This window comes from Gavia stellata, chromosome 4 (genome assembly GCF_030936135.1).
Source record: "Gavia stellata isolate bGavSte3 chromosome 4, bGavSte3.hap2, whole genome shotgun sequence".
Classification (NCBI taxonomy): Eukaryota; Metazoa; Chordata; class Aves; order Gaviiformes; family Gaviidae; genus Gavia; species Gavia stellata.
In genome coordinates this window covers 75,390,313-75,411,794 of record NC_082597.1, presented here as the reverse complement: position 1 = coordinate 75,411,794, position 21,482 = coordinate 75,390,313, and the positions used below count along the sequence as shown (strand labels likewise).

The window sequence follows — 21,482 nt, the reverse complement described above, 5'->3', positions numbered from 1 at the left end:
CCATATTTTCTATGTTTTAAAAAAGTAAACATTTGATTCGATTGTCTTTTGTTTGTGTGTGTCAGTGGCAGAATGCCATTGTTCAGCCAGTATGTAGATACACCATCGAATGCAAGTCATTGGTTTTCCTTGTCGTCTTGTCTTTTGACATCCATACTTTTGCTTTCAGCCTTAGTTTAGGCTGCTGTCACTCTTTGTTTTCTCTGTATGCTGGAGCCTATGCAGAATATCATGGTTTATTTTCTCATGTTTACAAAAAATAGCCTGTCCCACTCATAAACAATAATGTTGGTTGTGAATCAATTTTGCAGTTCAGTACAAAGTCAGCCTCCTTGTTTTTACAAGCTCCACAAACTTGTTTTGATTTGCTTCCTGGCCCATCTTTCTCCCCCAGCCCCTTTTTTCTTTCTTTCTTTCTTTCTTTTTTTTTTTTTTTTTTTTAAAATCTGCTGTATTCAGGCCTTGTCTTTGCAGCATCTGCCTTCAGGAACAGCACTTCTCCCTGGGATCATTCCATCAACCCCAGATGGAGTCAAGGCACATTGACTGCAAGTTTATTTTGCGTGCAATACAATGGCAGTGTTACCTGTGTAAAGACTGAGTAAAACTGAATAAAGATAATTTAGTCCTTAGTAACTATGAGCTTGGTGAGGACTGCAACCTTAGGCTGCTTTTGCTACTGCATTAATAGGAAACCAATGTTTTCCTCTTGTGTGTCTTTAAGTGCAGTTTTCTAGCAACAGTGCTGATCCTATGCCTTTGATTAAACATCCCAAGACTGTGTCAACACAAAAAACAAATGAACACAAGACCCCCACAAAATGGTAATTAAAAAAACCCAAACATCTAAGAATCTTCCTTTTGTGCTGGTGAGGAAAAAAAGTGAGGGGCCAAATCCAAATCTTCACATTCAGAGAGAATTATGCTTTCCACATCCTAGCTGTTCAAGTCTCTTGAAGACAACGTGGCCTCATGTGCACAGATCCAATTATCAAATTTTTATGTGTATCATCAGTGAGTAATCTATGAATGCTATGAATTACAGGACAAAAAAAAGTGTTCCATTTTGGTTAATTTGTTACATGGCAGTAGATTTTGCATGTTACTTACCTTGTCTTTTATTTTTTTAAAATGTATATCCACACTGCAAAGAATTGATAAGGAAGATAAATTCTGAGAAACCCAAATTTAAAATACAGGTATTCTAGGATTAATCTAGAGGTTGAACAGTTAACTGTCTTAGTTGCAGTTAGGATTTTATGACAGTAAAGAGAACTCTTTATTAGTTGTCTTGTGAATTAGATGCTTCTAAATGCCAGACTTGCCTATATCCCAAAATACATTTCCAAATGTATTTTGAAGTTGTAACATCCGCTTTCTTAGCAGATCTACCTGTTATTCAATTTCCACATTAAAGCAAGGGATTTTAATACTCCCCTAGTGTGGTGTGTTCAGGAGTGTCTAGCATAGACTAATACATTAATTGTAAGAGCATGTATTGCATCATGAAAATGAGAAAAAAACTGAGTCCAGGATGTGGATTGCCATTCTGGAGGCTTCATTAACTGTGTAGGGAGTCTAAAATCTTAATTCAGGGATCAGATTAGAAGGGCAAAGTTATAGAGGGCGAATATCTTCCAAAATGTATTAAATCATACAATAATTTAGGTGGGAAATGACCTTTAAGATCATCAAGTCCAACTGTAAACCTAACACTGCTAAGTCCACCAATATTAATGTAATATTGACATTTGTTTTCTTTTAATTTATTGCAAACATGAAGTCCAGTGGCAAAAAGAAGGTTAGCAAAGCTGAAAAACTGAGATTACAGAAAGAAGAGGAAGAAAGGAGGCTGAAAGAAGAAGGTACTGTGCACTTCATTTATAGGGAATGTGATAGCACAAATCACTTATTTTAATTAAATGGACAGAAAGTAATCTCCCACAGCGCATGTGCACCAATATCTATCTCTATTTCACAAATCCAGGTGATTCATCCCTCTTCTCTTGTGCGGGCCAAATTCTGTGTTACTTGTTACTGCCTCCCACATCTGTTTCTTATTAGAACCATACTCTTCTCTAGTGACTTCTACCATGATTAGGAACTTGGGAAGGAGGATGGCTGGAAGAATTAATTTTTTTTTTCTCTCTTACCATTACCTTTCGAATTACTCTCAGCATTAGAAATGCAGTGTTTTGTGGTTTTCTTCCTGCCCCCTTCTTTTCAAGCCTAGTTACCAGTAGACAAGAGAAATTTTCTGAAAAGGACTTTTTCTAAAGAAGGCCAACAGAATACTTCTGTTGGCAGGGGGCTAGCTGGTGTTCTGAAGGGGTAGCAGATAAGGTGACTACAAACTAGGATAGATTAAAGTGTAGTTTTCTTCTGTCTCTGCTGAGTGACTCATTCCTTCAGCCACTTCTTCAAGATCTTTCTATTGTATATCACTGTGTCCCTTAAAATGAAATCCCAATTGTATGACGTGACCTGTCCTCCCCATCTGAATGTGTCTGCTTCTGCAGTGTAGTATCACAACCCGATACCCCTGTCTGAACATGAGATCCATCTCTTCTACTTCCCTTTCTGCCATTAATCCATCCTGGTGGGGGCTTGGCCATGCTATGGCTGCCAATAACAGTGACTGACTACTAATCACTAGTAACCTCTGTGGATTGGGGTGATGGCTCAGGTGAGTACAGGCAGATTTGGGAACTGCTGTTCTCTTTGCAACACATATATTTGAAGTGATTTGCATGTAGGCGGTGACATTCAAGCCATTATTTGGCAACATCTGGATTGATGCATAGGCTGCGCTAGCTTAAGCTGAAGGCTTGGAGGTTGAAATCGATTTTAGTTTTCACATCCTCTCTGATTTTCTAGTGGAGCAAAGAAGAGCTAAAACTGTGATCAGGAGTAACTGGTCCTCAAGAGGATTTCAATGAAAAAATAACTATAAGATTGAGGTACCCACCAAAGGTTGTAGGAAAGGAGAAGACTAACTTGGGACTGAACCACTCAGGCAGTTTCACCAAAGACATTGGATTAAGAACCTGGGCCTGTTCAAGCTGTAGACAAAGGGAGACAGCACTCCTGCCACTGTTTCTGAGGGGAGAAAGAGGGCTTGCTGATCCTTGTCTCCACTTGTATTGTCACAGGATGATAGGGGTAGCACCACTGATAGTGTGTTTTAGTACTATGATTCAACATAATTTGGCTCACTTGGAAGATTTCTGCACATTATAAGCATACCTTCGTGTTGCTCATTATTATGGTTGTTTTGTCATTACAGCTAGTAACAAAATAATTTGTCTGGTTTTATTAAGCAAATTATAATTATGCTCTTGATATATTTCCCAATCTTCAGAGGAAGCCCGATTGCAAGCTCAACAAGAAGCAGCAGCAAGACTTGAAAAGGAGAGAATTGAACAAGAGCAGATGGAAAAGCTTGAGGCACAAGTTAGTTCATACTCAATAGTTACTGAAAATTTCTAATCCTATTTCTAAACTTGTGACAAGGTCTGTAAACCATTAATAATTTAGTGTGAGAATGGAAAGGCATTTCCTGATGTCCTTAGTGTTGGGAACAATGTAGAGGAAATTTTCTAGCATCACTAGATTAAAATTAATAATGAAAAATTTAGCCAAATCACTGAAATGTACTCTTGTATAAGATCCCAGAAGTTGAGAAAGTAGTGAGCTGGATTAGTAATTAAATAAAACACAATACATGTAAAGTCAAGAGAAATGTTGCTGAATTTTTTCCTATGGTATTCTTTCACTAAGCCAATATTTCGCTTAGTGTTGCTTTGATTCAGAAAAATTCTCTGAGACAAGATAGTCTTGCCTGTTTTTGATACATAAAGATGCTGTGGTTAAATACACTAACTTTGGGGGTATGTGATACTCCGGTTTGAATAAATACTTCTTTTTTTCTATTTCCACTATACTTTCAATTGGATATATTTTTTGTGTTCCTCATAATTAAATTTGGTACAGTTTTGCTAGAAAATTTTGGTATAAATTCTAGAAGTGGTTATGTATTAGGACAGATGCATTGATTTGTGTGCCTGCATATATATATATGTGTGTGTGTATTTGAATATGTATGTTTATTTTTCTAAGAAGAATGGAATTCAGAACAAAAACTGATTGGTAATATCTAAATATTTTTTGTTAAAAAGAGGGGAAAAAAAAAAAGAGATTTACCACAAGTTATTTTTTTTCCCCTCAGAAAAAAGTCACTCTTGCCTGTGCCTCTTGTCCTTCACAGAATATTTTTCTTCCCCTGGAGAGAAGATAAATTTAAAATAATAGAAATTATAAGAGAAAAAAAATCTTGCACACATTTTTCCAACATATGCTTACATTTTTCATCAGCTCTCATTAGAGGTAGTACCAGGATGATGATAGGGAAACTGTTCAATTGAGAGGTTAATGATCATATGACATGTTATGTTTATCATATGGCTCAGCAACTAATGTGATGACAGTAACATATTGCGAACTGCTGCAGTCTTCTCAATTAAATATTTCATAAAAAAGCAAGTTATCAATGTTTGGATTTGTTTAAATGATAACTCATTCAAATATCCTAAATGTTTTTCTTTGATATAAAATAATTATATATATCTATCTTAAACAGAGTAGTTAAATATTTGGTTTACTACTTTATATATATATATATGTAAATAAAAACAGGATCAAGAACGAAGGGAATCTGAACTAGCGGAACTTCGTTCACTGGAACAGAAGTTTTTGTCTGCACAGCAGTGGAAAACAGACAATAGAGCACAAGCAAAGGTAAGCTTTCTTTCTAAAATCTGCCCAGTGTTGTAGAGGTTCGACAATGAAGAGACTTTAGGCTGTGTCTCCATTACAGGATCAAAGAATGCTTCCACTTCTTAGGTGTGTGCTATGACTGCATTTCAAGTTCCATCTCAAGGTATTAACTGGCCATCCTCACTCTCCTCTATCCTCTATACTTTATTGTACATGGAAAAGAAACATGGGCAAAGAGAAGTCGGTCTGGCTGATCAAAGTATTGGGGCCTCACAGCTTACCCCAGCAGTCAGGAGGAGTTGTAGTTTCAGATGTTCTGGTATTTGTCCTTCCTTTTCTATTTCTTTAATTCATTCTACTTTTAAACATTCCACAAAAAAATCTCTACCAAGGCTTGAAAATACTTTTGTAGAATTTGAGACAATTGACACCATTTGTTCCAGTGATTCCTGGGTATCACAGATCATCATTCGGAGACAGGTTGGCCAAAACTTTGGAGGAAACAGCGCAAATCTGGGTCAGATAACAGGGCCTGAAATATGTGAAAATGCAGCTAAGAGTTAATGTCTGTGGTGTAGTGTGACATACATGGAGGTTGAATTATCACCCAATAGTACTATATGCCTGTAAAGTGAAATTTCAAGTAATAAGGTATGGAAATACACTAGTAGAACATTTCACTCTTTTAAATCCATCAACCATTATTCAGGAACTGTCTGATAAGGATATTTGGTCAGTTTGGTTCCAAGTAAGGTTAAATAGACTTGTAGACACAAGGATTTTATCTTTGTCTTGTGTATTACTTAATCCTTTATAAAGCCTCTGTGGAACAAATTTAGAAACATAGGATAAGTCATGTTAGAAGGGACTTCTGAAACTCATATGCTTCAGCCTCCTGCATAAAGTAGGGCAAGCTCTGAAGTTAGATGAAGGTGCCCAGCTGGGTTTTGAAAATTTGTAAGGATGGGGATACTACAGTATCTCTGGGCAACCTAGTTGACTGCTTTGCCACTCTCATTGTAATATTTTTTCTTTAAATCCAATTGGCATTTCCCTTGTTACAGCTTGTGATCTTTGCTTCTTTGTCATGCTGCATCATGCCTGTGCGACTCTGAGAAAAGTTTGCCTCTGTCTTCTCTATAACGCCTTTCTAGGTACTGGTAGATTGCAATTAGCTCCTCCCTTAGCTTTGTTAGTCCTCTCCAGACTAACAAAGCTCAGCATTTCCTCATGTGTCATTTCCTCCAGTTCCCTAACCATCTTAATGTCCCTCCTCTGGACTTTCCAATTTACCACGCTTTCCCTCGTACTGAGGCACCCAACGCTGGGTGCAGCACTGCAGATGTGGCCTCAGGAGCCCTGCAGAGGGAACAGTCCTGGGCTCGCTGGCTACACTCTTCCTGGTGTAGGCCAGCTAGCTTTTGTTGCAACAAGGGTGAAGCACGATGACTTCACAGTTATGTCTTGACACCTTTGGATGATATTTATTACCTTTTTCAGTTGATGACAAGCTCTGACTTTATTATGCTTGTGAATAAGAGAATCTATCGGTCATTTTGAAAGGGGACAGTTGTTGTTTATAGATGTTTCTGCAGAGTATTTCTTGGAACGAGAAACATAAGAATGTTTTTGTTTTGAAAAGTAATGGCAAAACAGAACTATTATTTTAAAAATAAATCTTAAAATAAAATACTGGTAGGTTATGGGAAATACCAGAGTTTGTGTTAGTCTGTTGTTAATATTTAGGGCAAAAGAAATACATAATACCAAATGCTGAGTTTCTACGTCCATTTCTGAACAATTTCAGTTCAGATTAACAGATACATTTAAAAATTATCATGAAATGTATTCTTTTTCTCAAAGAACAAGTGCTGTTATTTTTAAGGATGTGTTTCCCTGATGATGAAACTGAGGCTCTCTATTAAGTGCGAAGATGTAAAAAAAAAGAAATCAGGTGTTTAATTACGGGAGACTGATGAGTCTTTTATACAGGAGTTTCCAGTGCACTGAGCACTCACCTATTATTGCTTTTTTTTGAAGTCAGTGGAAATGGTGATGGAAGTGGTTGGGAATGCAATTATACAAGCGCTTTTGCTTTAAAAGATCCATTTTACATTGTAATGCAATCTTCAGTAACATTGCGTTGTTAACCTTTGCAGTAAAGAGGGAGGCAATGTTTCCTTAATATCTTACTATATGGATGAAAAAAATTACATTATAGGTGATAAATTGATCCCATAAGCCAATGTTAGGCTTGTGTAGAGTTAAGTGGGTTTAGTCTGTCGCAGATTTTTTTTCTTCCCCCACCTATAAGAACGACCAATAATTTATTTGAAATAAAATTATTAAAAAAAAAAAGCTGATCCAGGATTTCACATTCCCACCAGAGGTTTCTGTAACAGCTGAATTAGTGCTGGTAAGGAGGAGGAAGTCTCCTTCAGAGGCAGAGAAAGGAGGAATAAACATGTTGGAGTAGAAGGCTCTTAAGCAGCTTTATTGCCAATGTAAGAATTGTCAGTTTTGTTGGCAGTATCTGGTTTGAGAACCATCTGTCTCTTCCACCTGCACTGGTTCCACATTTGTGCTCTCAGTCATTTATTCTTTCAGCCCCTCATTTGTGGCAGGTACTGAATTAATTGCTTTTGTAGACATGCAAGCTCTACCTGGCAGAACAGAAACCACTGATAAATGAGTAAGTAAAAAGAGCAAATGTTAGGTGGGCAGAAGTATCTTAACACATTAATATCAAAGTAAACCATTTTTTTCTGGCATAGTGATAAGCCAGGTGGTGTTACAGTCCTGTTTAGATGCAGGTGTGAATGTAACACTACAATATATTTGTCTTTCAGAATATTCCTTTTTCTTGTCATAATGATAGTCATTTGCACCACATGCCCATATCTACTTTTCTTTGAACATTTTCTGTAGTGGGAGCATTACCTCAGTTGTGATGGAAGTCCTGACCCAACTGTACTGCCAGAAATAAATACTTTCATGAGCTTGTGGCGTGAAGATCAAAATGAGGACATTCAACACGTGATGGAAAAGGGAGAACAGGTGCTAAATGTAAGTGTTAAAATGGTATTTTTCAGTTTAAGCTTACCAGAACAAAACCTTAATAGCCCCCTCCCCCTTCCCTTTTTTCTTTTTTTTTTTTTTGTAGCCAAATGACTGAAATTGGCTATAACCTTCAAAACCCAGAAGTTTTTCATCATTGTTTACATTTTTTTTTAATTACAGATTTATTGTTAACTCTAAAGAAGCTGACTATTGACTTTAAATATGCAGTGCATTTAAGGAATTTGTGTGTAATGTTTCTACGCTGAGCTCTAGTATTCCAACATCCATCTTCCCTGCTATGTACACTTTAAACAGTGTTTAGCCAGAACATGTAAGCTCATGTCATATATAGATGCTTCAGTGGACAGCAGCCTTATTGTGTAACACAGCCAGTAAAGTGTCATGTAAGAGCAGGAGTTCCCAAAATGCAAGCCACCAACCATTGATGGTTTGTGAGGCAATTTTAAGCAATTTGGCTGCTCTGTAAATGTAGCATTTTATTTTCATTTATGCTAACTTTATAATGTTTTTCAGAAAGTTACATGCGGTCTTCCAGAAATTGGGGGTGAAAGTTGCATGCGTAATACAACTTTCATTGGCCTGGTTTTGTTCCGAGTGTTAGATTTCCTATCTTGCAATGCTTGCTGGGTGCTGCAATTTCCCCTTTCCGCATACCGCCTTTTTCTGAGCCAGTGGGGAATGTGCTGGTCCTTTCCAAGAGTTTCAGCAGATAACTCCTCCCTTTCTCTTCTACACTGCAACTCAAGCAAAAAGCCTGGCAGTTGCCCGCTTCTGTTCCTTGTCACCACTCTTCTCCCTGCTGTCATGCCTTTCCCCAAACACACTCTCCCTCCCTGCTCTATGTTTCCCAACCAACACTGAAGCAGTTACAGTTCCTGTAAATGTAAATACCTTGCTCTGTACGGACATTAGAGTATTACGTGATACTAGAAGATAGGCATTTTTGTTTCACCCCTTCTGGAAATGCAAGGTGATGTCAAAAAGATGGTCTGTCTTCTCGTCGTCTAAAACACTTAAGCATTTTTTTCCTATTCTACATGTTTTAGAGGAAACTGTTAAACATTCCGAACTGTAAGATCATGTAGGTCAGCAGTTCAGAGTTGACAAGGACCACCTCACTATCAAGGTAGACTATGTTAAAGGTGCAATACAAAAAAGACAGTAGTAGTTACAATTCTGCTGCTGTGTTGCCACACCTTTAATGAGCAGTGGCACTGTGATGCCACAGGCTAAGAGGAAGAAGAGTCTGGCAAGTCTGAAGGAAGGCATAAAATGTAATCTGATCTTCCCTTCATCTCAGTGCTGCAGCTCCCTTTGGCGAGCTAGGAATTTTTTAGTTCTATACAAGCATTTAGAGGTTAAGATATTAGCATGTAGTGGCAGACAACAATGTAATGAAAGAGTTCCAAACTTCACGCTAAGGATTGTTCTGAGAATTAAAATGTAGTAATTGCTGTATGTCTTCCTATTTTTATTTTTTTTTTAGGATTTCATAGTTGAGATTTTTACCATAGAAAATATGGTTCCAAAATAAAGCTGTAAGCTTTTCATTAAAACTAATTTTTGACCAAAAGGTTTGTTCGTATGACCAATCCAGTTCAATACATGATCTATTTCATAAGCTAAGATTTCACAGCCCACAGGTTAAGGAATGAAGGAATTGGACTAGAGGGAGACTTGACCTTGGAATTTCGAGCACTTTGCATGGTTGACTGTCTATCTGATAATGCTGGCTTAGCACAATTTCTAGAGGTATGATAGAAAAAGATTATTTCTGCAACCAAGATATGTTTAGGTACAAAGGAAGCAAGTTTGCCTCATTTTTTTTATGACAGAACACACAGTTTATTAAGGATGGTGCCAAAGCAGAGATACTTTTCCCACATATAATGTCTTCTAGTTAATTGAGAAGTTGCAGCTTCTTTTATTGGACACACCGCCAAATGAGATAACAGAAAAAGAAACAGTCCAGTACCAGGAATCTATTCTGGAATTGCAGAATCTGCTTCATCAGAAGTACAATGGAGCAACAGAACACCTGCTTAAAGTAAGGAAGATTTAATACTTTGAAGTTGTAATATGCCCGATGCACATAAGGTTAGTTACTAGTGTCTTGTTGTGATGGTTGGTTTTGTTTGTTCTTAAATTGTCACAGAGATTAGTATTTCAGTTTCCAAATTTAATATTTGAGTTTCCAAATCATGTATGTAGCAGATACCAGACTTGTATTTCTTCAAAACCCCTGCAAATCTTAGCTTTAGAGTGGAAATTCTCATCATTAAGATGTTTAATATTAAATTATTGTGACATTTTGTGAGATTTGGAGATGTTGACAACAAGGGGCACTGTGTGAAATTTGTTTCCTGTTTTGTCTCAATGATTTAAATTAAAGTTAGTTGTACAAAAAATTGAAAATGTGAAAAGCAGGTCATAAGGTTAACTTGTATGCATTTTTTGGTTCAAGTTAATGTGACTAAAATATTTTTTAAACTGAGATCTTGGGAAGAGTAAAGAGTATTTAAACAAGAAAATGAAAATGTACTTGGGAATAATTTTTCTGGGTTGCATGTATAGGTAGTGATCTTGCTTGCTATTTTAGGTATATTAATCATATATGTAAACATGTTTAGCAAAAGAATATTGCTAGAGGAAACAAAAAAGGAAAAGGAATAAAAGAAATCATGAACAGTCAAGACCCTCTGCAAATTAAGAAATGTTAAAATTCTTGATCGTCTTTACTGAGTTTAGGATTAAACTCCTAATGTAATTATGATTTTGCAAGTTCTATATTGACAAAAATATAAAATAATTAGTTCAGTGGCTGTGGGCTAGGTTGTGGGCTGTGCTTTATTGCTTAGTAAGTACTTTTTTTTTTTTTTTTTTTTTTTAAACTTGTCCTGAGAAGTATTTTTGAGGATGCATGATTAAGGGAGATAGGCAGTACCATTGAAGGGGATAATGTAAGATCCCATATTTGGCAGTATTTGACTGACAGAATTGATGAAGTCAGAGGAAGAAAAAGAACACAGTTCAAATTTTAACAAAGAGATTTGAGTTTGTAACTGTCATGTTTTAGTACAGAAATACAACATACCTGAGCTTGGTCTGGTGTATTTTTATTCCTATGTGTTCTTTTTTATTTATTCAAATGTAAATGTAAATAAATCAAAGTGATATAAATAAGAAGAAAACGTGATTTAATCAGCTTTTTTCTTTGTAGACAGCTAATATGTATGAAGATTCTGAAACTGGAAATATGCAGGCAGTCATAAAGGATAAAAATGTTACTTTCTGTATTTGGGCTAATCTGAAGAAGAAAGTAAGGTATAGCATACTGAAATTCTTAATTTGAAATGGGGCCTGACCTTGTCTACCCAAGTCAAGTAAACACCAAGAACCAATTTCTCATAATCTTTTTCATGTTGAATAGCATTCATTCTACAGATTCCCAGCTGAGGGATTTCATACCAACCTGTTGCTAAGGAAGGTACTGGTTACGTCAGAGTTTTGTTAAAGAAACAGGAGTGTTTTATGTATGTGTATATATATATATATGTAATTTATTTCTTAAAATGCTGCCATAGAACCTGTTACTGCCAGAACAATTTTTAAAGGAAAACAATAGAACTCATGCAGAGAATTGAAATTCCTCTGGAAGTAAAGTTTCTCGCTGATGCCTTAAATAGTTTCTAAGCTGTTACGGTTGCTTGCAAAGTGGTGAATGATGCTTTGTGCTCAGTTCTCTGTTAGACAAAAGATTCTAGAGCCTGGGATGCAAATATCCTCCATAGTGCATTCTGAATCTAAGATATTTTTTTTATTATTAGATTACCTTTTAACTGATATATTTTTCAAAACAAGATTTTTGAGCGGAATTCCTACTCCCACTCTGCAAATCATAGAATCATTTAGGTTGGAAAAGACCTTTAAGATCATCAAGTCCAACTGTAAAATATGAGGAATAAATTGGTGAAAGGACTTTGCCTTGACTAAGGACCTGTTGCTGTAAGCTTTGCTAAGATAACTAGAAGGCTGCGTCCTGAGCCATGTCAGACTGACCTGCAGGAAGAGCCCATTTGGGTTAGTGTTAAAGCCTTTTCGGTCAGCTTAGAGATGCACTTAAAATTTTCAACCAAGAATTAAAAAATAAATGTTGCTTTACTAGAAGATTTTTTAGAACTTGTGACCAGCTGATCTTACCAGAAAATAAGTATTATTTGAATTGTTCTGGCTTTGGTTGGGCAGGAATTGCAATGAGTAAGAAACTTCCATATCTGATGAAAGAACCCAAGTTCACAAGTTAGATACTTGATTTGATGCAAGTTGGCCTCCTATGCTGCTCTTGGCCTGTTTCCTACACCATCACAAGGATCGGTGGCTGTTTAATACTGTTGATTATCAAAATTGATTACCTTTACATCTGTGTATCTCTTTGGGGTTTATGTGGAAGATGCTGAGACTGATGTGACACAGACAGCTGGTGACTTCACCTATGTAGGATTTGCCCGTTAAATTAGTCAGTTTTACCAGGAGTGTGCTGTGTAGAAAAGCTGCTGTCAGATTCTGCCTCATTGTCATCCTATCAATCAGGACCATTATTTTTGCAGCTCCTGATCCCCTTAATGCAGTTACAGCTTTTCTGGAGGGGCTTACATACAGCTGTCAGTACAAGACAGGAAGCGTATCGTGACATCCCTCTCCATTTCTTAGACTGTGCCATGTGACGAAAGAGAATTTAGGTGACTTTTAGTGTAGAATATCAGTTTGAATACTTATGAAGAAATATAAACATAAGTGCTGCCAATCTTACTAGGGAATGTGGGTTTTTTTAACTGTTATTTACAGGTTCAAAAATCACATGTTTCGTGATGCACAGCATGGATTTGATCTTCCAAAGTCACTGGCTGTGAGCAGTGTTGCTGTTCGCATATTGCATACTCGTTATGATCATGTATCTCCTCCACTTTGGCTGCAGTATCAGAGTGTGTCAAAAGTGGAAGTCTTAGATAGCAAAGAGTTAACTCAGCATTCAAAAGACAATGTAGAAGAACCAGAAGAAGAGGAAAAGAACGCCAGAGAAGAGGCCAACATGCCCGCTGAAGAAGAAACGTGTTCTGATGGGAGAAAGGTAGGTAAAAAAAGTCTCACAAAAGCGTGTTCTGCAATGCTGCTGTTACTCGAGGTCCACTCGCAGTGCAACAGCTTCTTATTGTGTCCTGTGCCTGAGAGCGCCAGCTTCTTAAACGTTTTATAGAAGAAGGCAAGTTGTGTTAATACTGTGTCATAGATCTTCTCCAGGGAATGCAAGGATGAATGACCAATGATTGTCATACGGAAGGTAGAAGGGGAATTTTGGACAGGGTGTGGTAGTTGCCATGCAGTTGGCATGCCTGAGTCAGCATTTGGTTGCCAGTTCAAGAGTAGGATCAAGCCATGAGGAACATCAGGTGCCGTTGTAAGACATTTCCATAAATCTGTGATGTATGTCCAGATGAATGGATTCTGCTTCTGAGAAACTGACAGCCCCATGAAATCAGTGCAGGAATCCAGTATTAAGAAAATTTGCAGCATGCAGAACAGGATTCTTGTTCAGCCTGGAGAAGAGGAGGCTGAGGGGAGACCTTATCGCTTTCTACAGCTACCTGAAAGGGGGTTGCAGAGAGGTGGGTGTTGGTCTCTTCTCCTAAGTGACAAGCGACAGGACAAGAGGAAATGGCCTCAAGTTGCGCCAGGGGAGATTCAGGCTGGATATTAGGAAAAATTTCTTTACGGAGAGAGTGGTGACACAGTGGAATAAACTGCCCAGGGAAGTGTTGGAGTCATCCTCCCTGGAGTTATTCAAGGAGCGTGTGGACGTGGCATTGTGGGACATGACTTGATGGGCATAGTGGTTTGGTGGTTTTTTTTTTGGTTGATGGTTGGACTCGATGATCTTACAGGTCTTTTCCAACCTTACTGATTCTGTGATTCAGCGTTCAGCGGGTGTTGGCTGTGCAGTTACTGGGTTGTTCCGTGTCTGTATGCTGAAGCTTTTCCACCAGAGTGCTTTCTCAGTACTGTTCCTGGCTGCTGGATTCTCTTCATCAACGCTCTTCAATGGAGTATGTTGGCTTTAGGTGTTACGGAGGTTGCTTGGTTTTGTATTCTTACTGGGTTTGGGTTTTTCACTTTTGGTATCATCTGTGACCTGCAGATAAATGACTCGGGTTCTCTATCTAAAATTTCTACACAAATAACTGTAAAACGTTCTGTTTTATGTCTTCTTCATACGTTTGGAGCAACAATCTTTGCCTTTTTCCTTTTCAGTCCTTGACACCTTTGTAGTGAATCAGTGCCTAAAATCCCTTTTTTTTGGTTCCTTTTTTCTTTTTTGTGTGAGAAATCTTGTCTTTTGGCAGTTTTCACCTACGTTTTTCAGACTTTCGTCAAGCTCTTCATTTCATTCCTTGTCTTTTTGTTTCCCCGGTCTTATTCTCTTTCTCTGAATCCAGTTTTGTGAATTTTCCTGTCCCTCTGAAGACTCCACTTCTCTCAGCTACTGCAGCCTCTCGTCCTGTCTGGCTCTGCTTTGAGTTCCCCCATTTATGTGCATAAACACTTCTTTCCCCTCACCTTCTGTCCTGTTTCAGATATGTGTTCCTCCCATGCACTGGCAGGCACAGCACGGGGCACAGGAGGTGCCTGTCCCTCCAAATGGATGGCTCGCCCACTGAACTGCCGTTTTTCTACTGCTGTGCTTCCAGAGGAGTCTGCTGTGACAGGGATGAGTTTGTATCTGGGCTGGAAATCTAGGGTAATGTTTTGAAAATGGAAAACAGTGTGAGAAAAGGAATAAACATCATGGGCAAGGCGCAGGCTGAGACTGCAAGTGGGGGTTTTGGCAGATTTTCAGTGTGGTTTTGGATTCAACGTTGGCTTAAGTTTTCTTTGTGCCACTTCTAGCTGTGAAGTCAGCATAGACATAATTTGTGAGTGCACGCACTGTTAAAAAGATTAAGAGCTTGTACGAAACTTGGGGAGCTCGAGATGGAATTTGCTGTGGAAATGAAGTTGTTATTTTATGTTTATTTATATACTGGTTCCAAAGTTGGAGAGTACCTTCAATCAAAACTATTTTTGCTAGCTAGGTAGAAATGATTTCTCCTAAAACCTTGACCCTGTAGCAAGATTGGTGCAAATGTTGCTGGAGGAATGTGGCTATACTCCTTGGTCCTCCTTGAAGGAAGTGATGCCCTCTTCTTTATTGTGTCTGTCTCTGATTAATGAAAAAATGTCTCTTGCTTTTTATATAGAGTGCTATCTCTTTCAAAGAAAACAGCAATAGCATAGCTGATGTAAATGAGACAGAGGAGGAAATTGAGGAGAAGTCAGAAATCTTGGACATAGCAACACAAGGTATTTGTTTCGTTTTTATGGGCAGCATTACAAAATTATGTATTCTAAGTATTTTATTTTATATATGGAAACATTGTGATATAGATCTCTATGTGAATGGAACAAAGTTTATAAATATATTGATGTTTTGATAACACTTGAGTTTTGTTGACATTTCTATTAATGATTGTTAAATACAGGGAGAAAATAGGACAGATAAGAAAATGGATTTTGTCCCCACACTTATTTTAACTAATTTATTTATTACTTATGTCCATGTCCATATTTATTATGTTTATGTACATTTGTGGATTATTATGCATACATTTATGTATGTTTATGGGCGAGACAGACAATCTTTATGAGTCTGCCGGGCTGTCTGGTGAGATTGACTTCCTCAGAAAAAAATTGATCAAATGCATATAATGGTAGGCACGCAGGTAGTGTGAGTATTACTTAAATGTGTGCTTAAAGCAAGACACATGATGATATACTTTACTAAAGGAGGGCCTAATTCTAGGAACTAAAACTGTTTATCATCTGTCCTACGTAAGTTAAGTTACAAATTTTTTCAGTGTTGTGGTGTCCTTGGTTTAATAAGAGTGAGTGAGTTTTTCTGTCGTACTGTAATAAAATACTGTAATAAACTGACTAGAAACAGTTCAGCATAGTTTAGCTGAACTGTACAGTGAGAACTGCAGCATGGTCTTCTCTGGATTTAACTTCATTGTGCCAGTGTTAAGAAGTGGTTAATTTAGCTTGAGAGAATGTACAGTTTTGTTTAGAAGACGCGTAAATATTTTTGTATTATTATTTTAAACATCAAGTTAAAGCATAAGCGACCACTGTGGCTGGTAGTAAAACATTTTTTACTTCCTGTAAATTGTTCACTCAGAAGAACTGCAAAAGGACATTATGTTGCTGTATGAATACAGTAGAATAAACTCTGTATAATGCAACTAAATCTGACATTATAAAATTAACACCATTTTCACTTGTTTTTTTAAAAAGCTTGAAGACAGTTTATATAGATATTCGTCATTTTTTGAGATTATCTCATGCTTTAAAAGCAAATTTCATAACACTTACTTACAGTAGCTGTTTTTACATTATTGGGCACTTTTTCTTTATCCCTGTCAACAGTAACTTCCGTGCTCCTTCTGTAACATCCGGTGCAACATTTTATATGGGCTTGTGTTTTGGTTTTTTTGGTTTTAAAGAATGTATTTCTAGGCATTTTTGTCCATGGCCTTGATGCCTTCAAATAACATTTTCCAATTAATTAAAACTTACTTAAATTAATACATATATGTACGTAATAAATGCATAATTATGCATAGAAAAAAATAGGAATTATCTTTTTTATCTGAAAATTTTGTTTCATGTTAAATCCCTCTTGCTCTTCATAAATATCATCTGTCTTTCACCTTCAGCACATGACCTTAGGTGCCTTATATCTTTTTATTTGCCTCATTTCTTGTCATACCAATACAATCTTACTAAACCTGTCCAGAATCTACTGTACTGTATACTTGTGAAAAATTTTTCTGTCATTAATGATGTGACTCATTTTGTCAGTAAAACCTCATTCCTGTATAAAGCATTTTGAATTGACTACAAAGTTAGAGGAGAGAGTGATGTGTTAAAAAGCTCAGTACCAAAACAAAAGTGCTTTTCATTGTCCAGCTGTCTGTCTTTCCCCACATTTCAATTCATTGTTAAAAGATTTGGGGAACGCCAGTAGATGGTGCTGAAATGCTGCAGACTGTAAAGCGCTTCAAGCACATGGGCTTTTTGTGCAAAAGTGAAAAATATTAGCAGTGGGAAATTTCAGTGTCTTAGTTTAAGCACCAAGTTAACTCATGTTGTTTGGTTATATTTTAGTTCAGGATCCACTGATGCAGGAAGACACGAATGAAAAAGAAGAGGCGATAACTGATGAGAATGTTGTTGATTTACAAGAGTTTGTACCAGTGGGTGGCGTGTACCACATTGATGTACTGCAGCTTCCGCCTCAGGTCAAACAAATCAAGGACTGGAGTATGGTGGAGGTAAGTGAGGAAAGAGATTACACCCCAGGCACTCTTCTTCCTTGTCATCCTTGAAGAGCTGTTCCTGAGGTGTGTCACCACCGTACATACAGAGTGTACATAATTGATTCAGCAGCAAACTAAAGGACCAAGTTTTCAAATAATTTTTCAATTACCGATTTTTGAAGCAGCTGGGGGGAACAGAGCAGCCTGCACTGAAAAAAGGTGTGTGTTCAGTCAGTGCTCATCAGCGTGGCTGCACAGATTGTTGTGCTGGAAAATGCTCTTGGACAAAGTAAAAGCAAAGGGAGAAGTTCTTAGCTTTTTCATACGTGAAAGGCACACTTACTTAAAGAAGGATGGTAACAAAATTGCTGTGAATTCAGTTCCAGGCTCTGCAAGATATTTGAGGACTATAGCCAATGTGTTCTAGTTTTCCCACTTGTGGAGCCTGTTGCAGTGCTAACCTACATCACAGTTTTTTCTGTGATGCTGAAAAACTTTAATAAGAAGTGAAATTCCCATATAAACTAAGAAAGCGGGACTGTGGGCAGATCGAGGCATGGGATCTTCATTCTCAGCCAAGTACCCAGACCTGCATTAGCAGTTGCACATGACCTCTTTCATTCCCTTCGACACTGTGTGGACAAAGTGGAATTATATCTACTTTTGTCCCTCAGGTGCTCTTGTGGTTTTTTGGAGACTGTGGATCTATTAAAAAAGTGACTATGCCTACTCTGTGGCACTGCCTTAAGGGTGCCATCAACAGCACATGAAGGTTCCAAAGGCCTGTCGGTAGTTGCCCTTCTACTGTCTTCAACAGTGTAGTTGGAAATGTGCAATATTAGCAAACCATTAATACTAATAAATTTTAAATGGTGTGTGAGGAAAATCTGCAGGTGATTAGGTGTACTTAAAGAAAAAAAAAGTAGGCTACTGCATATGCTAATAAAAATGTTATCTATCCTTTCTTTTTTCCCATCATGCCAAAGTTACGTGATGTTGGGTTGGAGGCATTCCCATATCCGCCAGAAGAGGCTGAAGATGCCGCACATCCCCCCATACGGATAACCCTTAGGCTTTCTGACACTGTGATGTATTTTGAGCATCCTGTGATAGCCCGATGGGATCCTGCAGGTGCAAACTTAGGGCATAAATTTATTTTAAGTTTGAATAATGGAATCTATACCTGGGATGATTATTTCCAGAATCCAGCTGTAAAGATAAGAGCCAATTCAGAGCCCAGAATAATTTAGGGACTTCAATGTTAATTGATTTGGGTTTTTTTTTGTTGTTCTATTTTGCTTCTGTATCATATCTAGTAATGGACTGCTTCTTGAGGCTTTTTAATATGAATGGAAAAAAAATACACACCATTTAATGGACAGTAGTACAACTGTATATGACAAATCAAGTTTTGCAGGGGTAAATCCATGTAAAGTCCACTTTGAGCCAAATTAGCTCTTAACTACATGTATTACTATTAAGTTAAAATACAAAAATTAAATTTTAAAAACCAAATGTGATATTCTACTTATTAAATAAATACAACATACCTCTGCCTTTACATTCATGAAAGAGAGCAGAACCTATTAAAATGGTTTGATGTTTGAAGTTACTCTTGTGGACTGCTATATAGCAAGTAAGAAATGACAATTACATTAGTATTTGTATTTCTTTTGAGATTAAGGAGATGGTCTTCTGTCAAAATTAGCCCAGTCTTGTACTTAAAAAAAGACAATTAAAATGAGGGAAGTTTTTGCCTTAAATGAATTATCTTTATTTTGTCCCCAGTATTTTATCTTAATTGTAAATATTAGTTAACCTAGGATGTCTTTACTAATTCTTCTTCACAAGCAGAAGATTTACGTATACATCTTTGTATTTTTGCATCCCTTTTGTAAAGGCCAACAGTGGAGAACTGATGGCATCAGCAACATAACATATGAAACACAAGAAAAGAGCATCACCTTTGAGATGGGTGCCTTTTATACAATAGCACTTCTCCAGGATGCTCATCTCAACATGCCCTATCAGGCATGGGAATTGCGACCTACTGGTATGGATGAAGCACTATTTATAGTTACTACAGTGTTTGCAACAATTCAGATACAAATTAAGGTAATGTAAATAATTTTTTTATAAAATATTTGCAGATTTAAAAAAAAAAAAACCATAGAATTGTTACAGTGTTCTTTATTAAGAACCTGGAATGCTTTCACAAGAGCAATTTGAATCTCCCTCTACCCCAATTGATATATGGCAGATAATGTCTGCAATATCCAAAATAGAAAAAATATTGATACTTGATGCCTGAAGCAGAAAATAGCTTTCACAACCAGTAAGTTGCTTTCACTGGTTTGTACAACAGGATAATCAGTGTATGTTGTCTTCAGTAGTGGTGGAAGAGAAGGATGTGCTTTCCCACATGACAGGAAAATGGATGAGTCCAGCTGACCTAAAAGCAGTTTTGAAAAAAGCTGGTGTCAATATTTTCCCAGGGGAGTATTCTCACAAGTATGTCTCTGTGAACAAAAAGGTGGGTGGTTTTCCTGTAGTTTTTTCAACCTATTTTTCACATAGGTAACATTTTCTTGTATGAAGACCTGTCGTGGAAAGTATACAAGTGTTCTGCCAGCTTAGCCGGGGGATTCTGGTTAAAGCAAGCTTTTTCTTACATTTATATAACACAGGGAATTAGACTGAATGATATACACACACACTTTCTAAATTTGTACTTTTGCATTACAGGCTCCTCTAGCAGAAGTTAGGGCCTATCAACAGATGGCACTGGTTGCACCTGCTTTTGCTTTTGCCTGGAGCAAGTGGAATCTCAAAGCAGGCCCAGAGCAAGTAGTATTCAAGGTTTGTGGGTTTAGATGAAACTTCTAGAGAAAACCAGCATAGAACTCTATCACGGTTAAAAGAGACAAACAATTAACTTGTGTAAGTTACGCTTATCTCAAACATATTCTTCATCCCCTGACAGTGGCAGTTTTAAGACTTGGGGTTGACTCCTTAGCAATGTTCAATGTGTGTCAGTAAAACTTCAGAGCCTGCTTCTCCCTTGCTTCACAGCTCATGCATTTGTGAGATCTCTAATGGGACACACATCTCAGTAACAAAAACACTTGCAAGTGTGCTAGGATGTATAACTGATAGGTCAGCCAAAGCTAGGATGGTATAGCTGGATGCTGATTTTCATGAAGTATCCTACTCAGCAATCTGATGTAGAAGTTTTATAATTAATTATCTGTAAATTTCTTCTTGTCCATAGGGTTTTTTGTTTGTTCCTTACTGTAAAGGGGGGAGTAAGCAACTTAAGCATTGATTTGTTTCCATCTGTGAACTAAAATACATGTGGTTAAAACTTCTCCCAGACAGACAGAAAAATACTCCCAGTTGTGGTTGTAGTACAGAACATACCATACTGTTGAACTCTTGAGAAGCTCTCCCACTCTCTTGAGTTAGTTAAATACATGTGACATACAAATATTTAGCCTAATACTTAATCCCAGGAGCAAGAACTAAACCATATGATGCTGTTGCACCTAGCTACTCTCTCCACAGGAGTCAGGAGCAGCAAGAAAGCTGGAGTGGGCAAACCTTGCATTTTACAGCGGCAAACTAGATAGATACAAGATTTTGGTATTGATACACTACTTGGTACACAGTCTCTTAGGCACAAAAATGCTAATACTGTTTTAGGAGTTCAAAGCAGCACCTTGGTTTTGTTTCTGTATTACATGTATGAAATTTAGAATTTCATACTAGAATTTATACTCTCTTAATGTCATGGGCTTCATCTTACAGTGCACTTTTTTTTCCCTGCAATAGGTAAGTGAGCATCTTGAAGCAGATTCTGTCAAAGACAAAGGCTGGTCTCTTTACATGTTTAATGGTCAGAAAGCACAAAAGCTCAAGATCACCGAAACCAGTGAAGCTTTTTCAGAAGAGCTAGAAGAAGATTCTGAATTTCACTCCACACTCTGCCATATGCTTAAGGACTTTGCCAGCAAAGAAGCAACTGATAAAGTGGAAAGAGCTAGTTTCCTGTTTATTGACATTGTCTATCAGCTACTCCTTGCTACCAGAGTTTTAACATACTCTTAAATACTGCATGCTTTCCTTTAAAACTTTATTATCAAAACTTTCAATAAAGTTACATTTCGAGTCTTGAATCCTTTTCTATTCAAATCATTGGAACAGCTTCAATGACTA

At 37.4% G+C, this 21,482-nt stretch overlaps 1 protein-coding gene across 2 annotated transcripts; it reads left to right on the top strand.

Moving 5' to 3' along the window:
* The first annotated feature begins 1,771 nt into the window (after positions 1-1,771).
* On the top strand, positions 1,772-21,469 carry DNAI7 (dynein axonemal intermediate chain 7). Of its 2 annotated transcripts, XM_009821259.2 has the most exons (14): positions 1,772-1,865; positions 3,362-3,453; positions 4,696-4,797; positions 7,705-7,842; positions 9,758-9,904; positions 11,078-11,181; positions 12,703-12,985; positions 15,150-15,252; positions 17,116-17,282; positions 18,254-18,398; positions 19,168-19,382; positions 19,633-19,800; positions 20,013-20,126; positions 21,099-21,469. In XM_009821259.2, exons 1-14 carry the CDS (start codon positions 1,778-1,780, stop codon positions 21,372-21,374), a joined length of 2,142 nt encoding a protein of 713 aa, XP_009819561.2. In that variant the 5' UTR covers positions 1,772-1,777; the 3' UTR covers positions 21,375-21,469. The 2 variants fall into 2 exon arrangements, with proteins under 2 accessions (XP_009819561.2, XP_059672270.1); XM_059816287.1 differs by lacking the exon at positions 19,633-19,800 and having other exon boundaries at positions 1,778-1,865.
* The last annotated feature ends 13 nt before the right edge of the window (positions 21,470-21,482 follow it).